Consider the following 11,313-nt stretch of genomic DNA (forward strand, 5'->3'; position numbering starts at 1 on the left):
AAGATAAGGGTTTAATATTATAAACCAAAGGCATTAATATTACAAACACTTGGGATTAATATTATAAACCCTTGAGATTAAAAAAGGGATTAATACTATAAAACTAAGGATATTAATAAACCAAAGGGATTATAAACCTAACATATTATTATTTAACCCTCAAATTAATATTATAAGCCCAAATGATTATAAAGCCTAATATTAATATAATAAACCCTAAAATAATATTATACATATTAGGGATCAATACTGTAAACCCAAGGGAATATTATTAAACCCTAATATTTATATTACAAACTCGAAGGATTATAAACCTAAAGGATTAACACTATGAACCCAAATGATTAATATTTTGAACCCTACAATTATACACCTTATGATTTTAAACTCCTCAACCATGACTAACAATGGTTGAACATAGTTAACCATGGTTGACCACAATCAACCATGGTTGACCAAATTCAACCAGAGAGACCTTGATCATGGTTAACAAATTTCAACCATGATTCCATGACTCAGAATGGTTGATCATGGTTAACCATGGTTTACCACACTCAACCATGGTTGACCAAATTCAACTAGAGAGACCTTCATCATGGTTAATCATGGTTAATGAATTTCACCCATGGTTAATCATGGTTGATTATGGTTGACCATGGTTGACCTTGGTTAATCGTAGTTGATCATAGTTGACAATAGAGACATTGTACATGGTTGACCATATTCAACCATGATTAACCATGGTTGATAATGGTTGACTGTAGACACATTGGTTGACCATTAAAAGGGAATTGTGTTTGACCAAACTTGAAGAGTGTTGACTACCAAACATACCCCAACATAGTCAAATACATTAGTAAATGTTGTTGACTAATGTTAAACCCTTGAGATTAATACTATACACCCAAGGGATCAATAAACCCAAGGGATGAATATTATAAGCCCAAGGGATTAATAAACCCTAGGCATGAATATTATTAACCCAAGGGTTTAATATTATAAACCCATGGGATTAATATCATAAACCGTTGGGATTAATATTATAAACCTATGAGATTAATATTTTAAACCAAAGGGATTAATAAACCCATGTGGTTAATAAACTCAAGGGTTTAATATTATAAACCAAGGCATTAATATTACAAACCCTTGGTATTTTTTTTGTGTAAATCAGAAGTTATATATTAATTCATAAAAATACATAGGATACAAAAGGTCTTTACGCACAGACAAGGCAAAGTCATCCACGCATGCTAAAAATGACTATAAGCAATTGAACCTGCAACTACTGAACTTGAGGCTAACCATGCAGGGCTGCCTAATGAGGGGTCTAAACCAGAAAAAACCACCACTTTGGGCTGCTTGACAGTAGTTCCAAAAAGAAAGAGGGCTTGGAGGACCTCCACAACTACGATAGAGAGATACAAAACAAGAGAGAAATAAGAAACTGAGAAGCCATTACAGCTTCAAAATCACATAGTCTTTACTGGGTGCACTTGGGCTGGCCATTTCAGTCACGGACTTGGGCTGTGGAATCCTTTGTGGAGTGGCGTGCTTCACCTTTTGGTGTCAGTTACCTCTGCCAGGACTTCCACTGTAACATTAGATCCCCGACGGATGGAGAGCCTGAGGAGATTGATGAGGACACTCAGCTTTTGCGAAAGGATTCAGACTTCCTAAGTCAGGGCACTAAAATTGAACTCCATGGCATCTAGCTTAGCTGAATTCTCTGTAGAAATGAGGGAGATGACCTGGTGAGCTCTCTTGATATCTAGAGCCTGCATGCTGAGCGCTTTGGCCAGCATAGTCTTCATTCTCCACATTTCTCATTGGGTTCGAACGAATTGTGTGGCCCTGGTCGTCGTTGTGCTTGGATCAGATAGCCAATCCATTTCCGTTTCTAGAGCCTGAGTGTCCAAAAGTGCTTCCTCCTCTATAACCGTAGCTTTGACCTCTTCGATTTTGTGTTTTTCTTTCTGAGTGGTTCGGGTCTCATAAGTCTCCTGGGCTTTCTGCAGGTCCCGGTTAGCGGAAGCATTCCGACTACCCTCACGCACCATAATGTTATTGCAGGTCGAGGATACAATGAAAATCCTAGCAGCACTGCGATTGTTAAGAAACGAGCCAGGAGAAAGCAGTGTCCTAATCAACTGGTTGGATGCCTTAGATATAGTTGAGGGTGGGAAGGTCTGGCTTGAGATCTCCCACTTCACCATCGGAGATATGTTGTTCCTGCCATAATAACTACCATTACAGTTTCCCATCTCCTGCTCATGATGTTGATCCAGAGCCTTAACTCTGCCACGCTTGAGGCTATTGGTTGAGAGCCATGTGTCCTCCCCTGCATCTTGCTGACAACGTCGATCATATTTTTTGTTGATTGTCCTCCCCGTCCGATGAACTTTGTCCTTGTGGATGATTTCCCACCCTTCTCTAGGTACTCCATGGGCCTGTCGCCCATTGTACCTTTGTTTGGTGTTAAGTGTGTTGTTAATTTTCATAAGTAACTAATGAACCGTAACCTGTAGCCCTTCTTCCACTCTTGATGTTCCGGTAAGATCTTGCCTCAAGATGAGAGTGCACTGATCCCAAGTCTCGTTTTCTGTGACGTATTGCCAACAGGTGTTAGTGATCTCACTCGGATGATCGACCGCATGGTTGGCAAGGCAATTTGCTAAGCCATTTTATTTCCTCCTGGCTGCCTATGGAACAATTTTGTTGAGGGAGGAGAGATGTTTCATGATGAGCATTGTAACCATGGCTAATATCCAGTGTTTTGTGACTTTCACCGGTCAAGTTCCATTCTACAATTTCTTCACCATAGTGATGGCTAAGACGGAATCGCCTTCCACTATAACAGAGCCTTTACCCAGCTGGATGAGGATTTGCAGCCCCTGTTCTAGGGTTGCAAATTCTGCTTCATTATTGGTAGCCTCCCAAAGTGCTCTACAATAAATGTGGAGGATTTCACCTTTGTCATTTCGGATGACTCCTCCAAGCCCTGCAGGTCCAGTGTTGCTCTTGGAGGCCCCATCGAAATTTAATTTGCAGAATCCCGAGATGGGGGGCAGCCAAGTTGAAGGAACGGCAGCAGGTTGAGGGTGTTCAGCTTCAGCCTTGTGATTTGTCAGACCATTCATGCCAAACAACAATAGGATGCGAGAGTCATTGGGAGTGAGCATCTTGTCCTGTTCCTCTTTGTAGGTGGTAAGGGTAGTCTCTTTTAAACTGTGCATAATGATTGTTTTGATGGTTTCAAGCTGCTTGATTTCTTTTTGAAAGATTCATCTGTTCCTCTCTTTCCAAGTGTTCTAAACTATAAAACTGGGGCAGATCCTATAAAGGGTGTTAACCGCATTGCAACTGGAATATTTTGTGCACCAATTAGCAATGGAGTCTTGAATAGAATCTCTGTATCTGTCTATTTTTTTGAAAATTTCTTTCATCCATTGCCACAAATTATTGGTCCAGTCATAGTCATTAAGGAGATGGTTCATCGTTTCCTCATCCCTTTCATAGAGGGGGGATTTGGAAGACCTAATAAAACCTCTTTTCACTAAATTATCCTAGGTAAGGATTTTGTGATGCATGAGAAGCCAAAGAAAAGATTTTATCTTTGGCCAGAGAGCATTGTTCCAAACGTTTGGGTATCAAGCTACCTTATCTTTGAGGTTCTGGTGCTTGAGATAAATTCTGGCTTCCTTGAGATTGAAAGTTCCTCCATCGAGTTTTCCCCACCTCAGTTGGTTCTCCTCCTAAGTGGACCAGATCATTCTCTTATTCAGATTAGAGATTAGGTTGCTAAGGAGATCTATCATGTCTTCCTCCGGGGGGAGAGGCTCTAGGTTCCATTTCCTCCAATGCTGGTTCTCGTTGATCTCAGACCAATATTGATGGACTTTTATCTTACCCGTTGCCTGAAACCATTTTTGTAGGGCAAGATAGTTGGGGTTTTCTAGTTTAGATAGTTGTTGCCATGCATCCTCCCAGAATAAAGCTTTGTTACCATTTCAAATTTCCCAGAAGCAGTGGTTCTGAATGAGGTGGTTGTTAGCTCTGGCGAGATTCCAAAAAGGCGAACCTTTAGGGGCATCTTTCATTCTGATCAGGTCCTCCGATCTCCACATTTTGGCATATTTTGCCTTCCATAATTTTGCCCATGGTGTTTGGGGTTCCTTGAGCCAACGCCACCAAATCTTGGCTCCATAAGCTTTGTTGATAGTATCCGGGTCTTGTAGCCCTAAGCCCCCCAGGATTTTGGGCTTGCATACTTTATTCCAGGCTACAAGTGCTCACTTATGCTTATCTACTTTTCCTGACCAAAGAAAGGCTCTTTGAATATTCCTAATTTTATGTAGAACCATTTTTGGAGCTGGGAGGATAAAGAGCATGTAGAGAGGAATGGCTTGTAGAACCGCCTTAGTCATTGCAAGTCTTCTTGCAAAATTCAAAACTTTGTTCGTCCAATAATTCCCCCTGTCCTCTAGCTTGGAGAGCAAATTCTCCTAGTGGAGTTTTTTCCAAGGCTTGCCAGTGAGAGGAATGCCAAGATATTTAGAAGCAAGGCTATGTCTCTTGAAACCAAGGATATTAGCGAGGTGCTTTTGGACCACCAAGTGCGTATGGAAGAAAAAAAAGAAGATTTATCCAAGTTAAGATCCATACTAGAAGCTTGGCTGAACAGGTTCAAAATGGCTTTGAAACCTTGGGCCTCCTTAGCAGTAGGGGTGCCATGCAGCATAGTATCATCCACGAATTGTTGATGGGTAGTTGTAGGAGCGTGAATCAGGGGTTGAAGACCTTTGATGATATTCCTATCCTTAGCTGATTTGATGATGCGACTAAGTCCTTCCATTAAGATAACAAAGAGGAAAGGGGAGATGGGATCTCCTTGATGAATGCCTCTGGAAGGGAGGAAGGGGTCCGAAGGGGCTCCATTGACTAAAATAGAGAAGCTGGGAGATTTTACCATGGCTAAAATCCATCTAATCCAACGCTGGGCAAACCCAAAAGCTTTCAAAATTTCTTCAAGATAAGTCCAACTAACCTTATCATATGCTTTTGAGAGGTCTAGTTGAATGATCATTCTAGCTTTTTTTTTAGATTGAAGGGTGTGGATCATTTCCTATGCTAATAAGACAATGTCCATGATTTTCCTCCCTTCCACATATCCCGACTACTCTTCTGAGATGATCGAAGGGAGAATAGGCTTTAACTTGTTGGCCATGACTTCAAAGATGATCTTGTACAACACATTACAGAGGGTTATAGGTCAAAATTTAAAAGGTGTGTAAGCAGCCTCTTCTTTCACGATGAGGGCAATAAAAGTGGAGTTTATGGATTTGAGTATGGACGAGGATTGTCTAGAGTCTTCGACCACCTCCCAAACATCCTGCTTCACTATGTCCCAGCAAGCTTTGAAGAAATCAATGGTGAATCCATCTGGTCCTGGGCCTTTGCCATTGGCCATATCTTTGACTGCCTCTTCTTCCTCTAGGAGGGTGACCAGGCGGTTTAAGGATCTGTTCTGTTCCTCTGAGATTAGCTTGGGAATATAGGTAATGACTGTATGGATTGCCTCTTGTTTGTTGATGTTCGATTCTGTGGCAATAAGATTGAAGTGGTTCTTGAGGATAGAGGCAATCTCCTGATGAGATTGAAAGGAGGTTCCCTGTTCATCCTTAAGCTTGGTTATTTTATTAGTGCCTCTGTAATCCATGGCTGAGCGATGGAAAAATTTGGTATTTTTCTCCCCTTCGTTCAGCCATTGAATATAGGATTTTTGTCTCCATAAAGTCTCTTCCTGATTGCATCTATCATTCCATTTTTGCAGGAGTTCACGCTCCGTGTTAATGGAGTTTTGAGATATGTCCCCCTTGATCCAGTTGTTATGTATTAGAGTCATATGATCCTCCAGGGCTTGCTTGTCCTCAAAGATGTTGCCAAAAACCTCTTGGTTCCAAATTCGAAGCTTTGCTCTAATGTGCCTCAATCTAGCTTGGAGCCGAAACATTTTGGTTCCTCTAATGTCCAGATGCTCTTTCCACCAAAGTTGGATGTTGGTGGTGAAATTTGGATGACTGAGCTAGAATTTTTCAAAACGAAAGGGTCTATTTTTTGGAGTGCCGAGAATGGTTGCCTATAAAGAGATGGGCCAATGATCTGATCCTCCAGATGGAATAATCTCAGATTCTACTGTGATTCCTTCAAGGAGAATGGTATCTGAGATTAGAAACCAATCAAGCCTAGATGCGATAAGCCTGTCTCCTCCTCTATTATTATTCCAAGTGAAAATGCCATTTTTTGGGTGGATGCCCACCAGGTTAGCCATTCTTATGAAAGAAATGAAAGCCTCTGCATCTCTATTGAAGGTTTGAAGTCCTCCCTTCTTTCCCCCCAGAGAGGTAATCATGTTGAAATCTCCTCCATAGCTGGCCTTAGCATGAGAGTGCCTTTGTTGCATCTTGGATAGGTTGTCCAGTAGCTATAGTTTATCCTCCAGCCTTTGGGGGCTGTAGACATTTGTGAATAAGTAGGTGCCCGCTTCCACCAGGATTTTCATTTTAATGGAAATGTAGGATTTGGAGGCCTCGGCGTTAAGGAAGAGTAGGGAGTGGGGGTTATAGAATATGGATAAGCCCCCTTATAGACCATCATCCTCTATGTCCAGGTGCTCCATTCTCTTTCCGAGTCTTCTGCCTATTCCTTCCAGCTTTAGCCTAGAGCATTTGGTTTCCTGCAGGAAAACAATGTCTAGATTTTCCTGTGTGACTTTCTTTTTCAATAATCATTGTTTGGTTTGGTTGTTGAGCCCTCTTGCATTCCATGAGAGTATCTTCATAGTTAAACTATAATTATGAGGAGAGAGGGAAAGCCTCAAGGACCTTCATCTTGCCCGAGTTGATGAGAATTTTTCCGCGCTCATGTAGTGCCTCATTGTTTGTTCTTCTGCCCCGTTGCTTTTTGTGTTTTGCATTAGAATAAGTTTGGTGTAGGTTTTTTTCCTTGATGCCTAGTCCTTTTCTTACACTCAAACCCCTTTTCTACCCTTTCAGGGATACATCCTACCTTGATAGAAAGAGGAAGTTGTCTCTGTCAATCTCTTCCTCTGGAATGTGCTCTACCCATTTTTGTTTCCATTGCTCAACTATGGTGTTAAGGTCCATTCCTTCTTGTTCTAGAGTGTCATTTAGGTCCTGATCCTCTATGCCCACTTCAATTAGTGTCATTTCCTCGTCCCCTTCTGCGTCTTTCCTCAATCCTGGTTCTCAGAGAAAATCATCAATCGAGATTGGAGTTGGCATTTGGTTGTTCTGATCATTCTTTTCCAGGATGTCCTACCCTACTTTTGGTGTTTGGGTATCCTCCTCTACTCCAGTTTCCTCTCCAAGCAACTTAAAGGCATTCATGGACCTTTTGTTGATGTTTCCTATCTTCGGTTGGTTTCTTCTGTTATTGCGGTGTTTGCCTGTGGGTCAAACAAAGCCATCTTGGTTTTTGCTTGGGGGATCCTTGGCCTTCTCTACAGGCTTGTGCATGGGACATTCCCGGATCAGGTGGCCATGTTCATGGCATTTTCTGCATCTGAAAGGTATTTGTTCATAGCCTATGGCTTGAAAGAAGACTTCATCTCTATATTCTAACCATAGACCCTTATGGAAAGCACTTGAAATGTCCATTTCAACATAGATTCTAGCGCAAGATGTGTACCTTTTTTGGAGGGTCACTTCCGACGCTTGAATGAAGGTGCCCAGTTTATTGCTGATTTGCTCCAAAGCCGCCGGTCTCCAGTAGTCGATAGGGAGGGAAAACAAGCGGATCCACACAGGAACATGCTTGAAAGTTTCCTGCTCTGGTGTGAAATTTGGTTTCCAGGGCCTCATGTAGAGGCCTGCCGAGGCATAGAAGTAAGGGCCTCCATCAAAAATGCGGTCTCTGTCTTCAAGGTTTGCAAAGACCACCGTAAAGAAACCTTTGGCCCCCAGGTGGAGTGTAACATCTCCTTTTGGCTTCCAAGTTTGCTTGATCCATTGGCATAAGGCTTTTTCTGTGGGCCAAAAGCCCATGAACTTGCATATCACCACATGAATAGCCATGTGATCCCTATAGGCTTGCAGTTCGGGGTCAGTGATGATAACCCTCAGGCTTTCTGTAGTTTTTGGTTTACATCTCCCCTGGTCTTTTTGTTGCCTGTTTTCCGCAGCCGGTTCTTCTGGGTCTGGGCCTTTCAAGGGGGAGGTTTCTGCATCCTATACTTCTTTGTTGTTCTTTCCCACTCCTTGAGTGGGATCTGGTTTGTCTTTTCCTTCCAGAATTTTTATGCCTTTTGTCCGATGTGGAAACTGGGTTTCCTTTGTATTGCCATCCATTTTTGTCTTCTTGCTGAGCTCATTTTTCCCTGTGGTGTTTGAACCCGTGATCTGCACTCCTTCCAAAGGACTTTTACCTTTGTCCATCATTATTTGTTTGTAAGAAGGGGTCCCATTGGCCCCTGCTTGCTTCATCCGTTGGGCTAGGGCAAGCCCCCACTGTCTTAGATCCATGAACAGGGCACTGCCCCCTGCCAGAGTGTGTAACAGTGCGCAGACTGCGAGTGAAACCCTAGGTCAGATAGTTGCATAGTTGCTTCTCCCCTTACAAACCCTTGGTATTAATATTATAAACCCAAGAGATTAATAAAACTAAGGGATTAATATTATAAACCCCTGGGATTAAAATATCCAAGGGATTATAAACCTAACAGATTAATATTTAACCCTTGGATTAATATTATAATCACAAAGAATTATAAACCCTAATATTAGTATTATAAACCATAAATTAGTATTATACTTATTATGGATCAGTATTATAAACCCAAGGGAATAATATTAAAGCCTAGGATTTATATTATAAACCTGAGGGATTATAAAGCCAAGGATTAATATTATTAACCCAAGGGATTAATATTATTAACCCAAGGGGTTAATACTTTGAACCCTACAATTATAAACCTTATGATTTTAAACCATAAATTGAATACGATAAACCAAAATAAACCCTAAACCCTAAACCCAATATCGTAAACCATAATATTAAACCCTAATTTATTCAATGTCAAAATGTGACATTGAATAAACTGAAATGTAATATAACATTGTGACAATGATTGTCACACTGCAACATTTGATAGATTTATGTACCATTCCAACGTCATAATATTAAACCAAATATTATAAACTAAATATTATTGTGACGTTGGATAGATTTATGTACCATTCTGGCATCACAACATGTTTGGTTGACCATGGTTGATCATGGTTGACCATATTCAACCATAAAGACATTGATCATGATTAACCATGGCTGATCATGGTTGACGATATTCAACCATGGATGATCATGGTCGACCATAGAGACAATGAGCATGATTAACCATATTCAACCACAGTTATGCATGGTTGATCATAGAAACATTGATTGATCATTATGACCATGGTTGGTAATGGTTCACATTAAATGACCATCATTGACAATGGTTGATAATGGTTAACCGTGGTTTACGACACTCAACCATGGTTTACCAAATTCAACCAAAGAGACCTTAATCATGGTTGATCATGGTTGATGAAATTCAACCACGATTAATCATGGTTGATAATCATTGACCATCATTTATTATGGTTGACCTTTGTTAATTGTGGTTGATCATCATTGAAAATAGAGACATTGCCCATGGTTGACCATATTCAACCATAAATATTTTGATTGACCGTAATGGTTGACTATAATGACCCATAGAGACCTTGGTTGATGATGTTTGACCATTCTAACAATCGTTGACTATGGCTGGTCATTAGCAGTTTGTAGAACATGAAATGTTTCTTCTTGACTATGGTTTGGCTAGTCATTAGCAGTTTGTAGAACATGAAATGTTTTTGGTTGACTATGGTTGACCAAATATGACCATGTTGATCATGCTAGACTATATTCAACCGTATAGACCTTGATCATGGTTGACCATTGTTGACGATATTCAACCATGGATGATCATGGATGACCATAATCAACCATAGTTGACCATGGTTAACCACAATTGACCATTCTTATCATGGTTGATCATGGTTGACCATAGAAATATTTATTGACCATTATGACTATGATTGATGATGTTTGACCATAGTTGACGTGGTTGAACATTGTTGATCACCGTTGACAATGGTTCACATTAAATGACCATGACTGATAATGGTTGATCATGGTCAACCATGGTTGACCAAATTCAACTAGAGAGACCTTGATCATGGTCAAAGAATTTCAACCATGATTAATCATGCTTGACCATCATTGACCATGGTTGACTATGGTTAACCATGGTTGACCTTTGTTAATCGTGGTTGATTGACCATATTCAACCATGATTAACCATGGTTAATCATGGTTGACTGTAGAGACATTGATTGACCATTAATACAGAATTGTGATTGATGAAACTTGAAGAGTGTTGACTACCAAACATACCCCAACATAGTCAACTACATTAGTAAATGTGGTTGACTAATGTTGTAATGTTGCATTGTGATGCTAGATAAATCACAATGTAATGTAACATTCTTACTATGTTTGTCACATTGTGACATCTAATATTTTTTTTTACCATTATGGTATCATAACATGTTTAATTTTTAATATTAATAAATAATGTTAATAGGTAATTATGTTTGAATGAAGTTGAAGATTGTTGATTGTTAAACATAGTCAAACATAGTCGTAGAGTCACTCATATTATGAAACGTGGTTGAACACATTTTGTAGTGTTGCACTATGACGTTAGAAACATTTGTGTACAATTCCAACATCACATTATTATTATTATTAAAGTTAATTATTATTAATACTATTATTAATATTATGATTGTGACCGACCAAGGATGACCATTGTTGATTAAGGTTGACAATGAATGGCTTTGGTGTCATTCATTGTCAACCATAATTGAGTATGCCTCAGTTACATTAACTAAGGATGACTTTGACTAAACAAAGTTGATTATTGTCAAATATGGTAAATATAGGGTTGACCAAGTGTGAATGTGGTCATTTTTAGCTATGTTTGACTAATGTGGTTGATTATAATAATTATGTGTTAAGTAATTTTTTAAAATTATGTATTAATACTTTAATTAATATACCAATGTATTAATGACACTTAATTAATTAATTAATATCATTTTTAATTAATATATTGTCAAATGTTTTAATTAATTAAAGTTTTAATGTTTTAATAAATAAATTAATTAATGTTACATTAATTGATGACGACTTTCAGTGAACAAG

General features: G+C 39.5%; 1 protein-coding gene across 1 annotated transcript; it reads right to left on the reverse strand.

Annotated features, from left to right (window-relative positions):
* Nucleotides 1-7,475: 7,475 nt before the first annotated feature.
* LOC149238631 (uncharacterized) lies at nt 7,476-8,096 on the reverse strand. The gene has a single exon (XM_089369625.1). It carries the CDS (start codon nt 8,094-8,096, stop codon nt 7,476-7,478), a length of 621 nt encoding a protein of 206 aa, XP_089225751.1.
* Nucleotides 8,097-11,313: the final 3,217 nt, after the last annotated feature.

This window comes from Pinus tabuliformis, chromosome 8 (assembly GCF_031772625.1).
Source record: "Pinus tabuliformis cultivar Carrire ecotype Pingquan chromosome 8, CPIR1, whole genome shotgun sequence".
Taxonomy (NCBI): Eukaryota; Viridiplantae; Streptophyta; class Pinopsida; order Pinales; family Pinaceae; genus Pinus; species Pinus tabuliformis.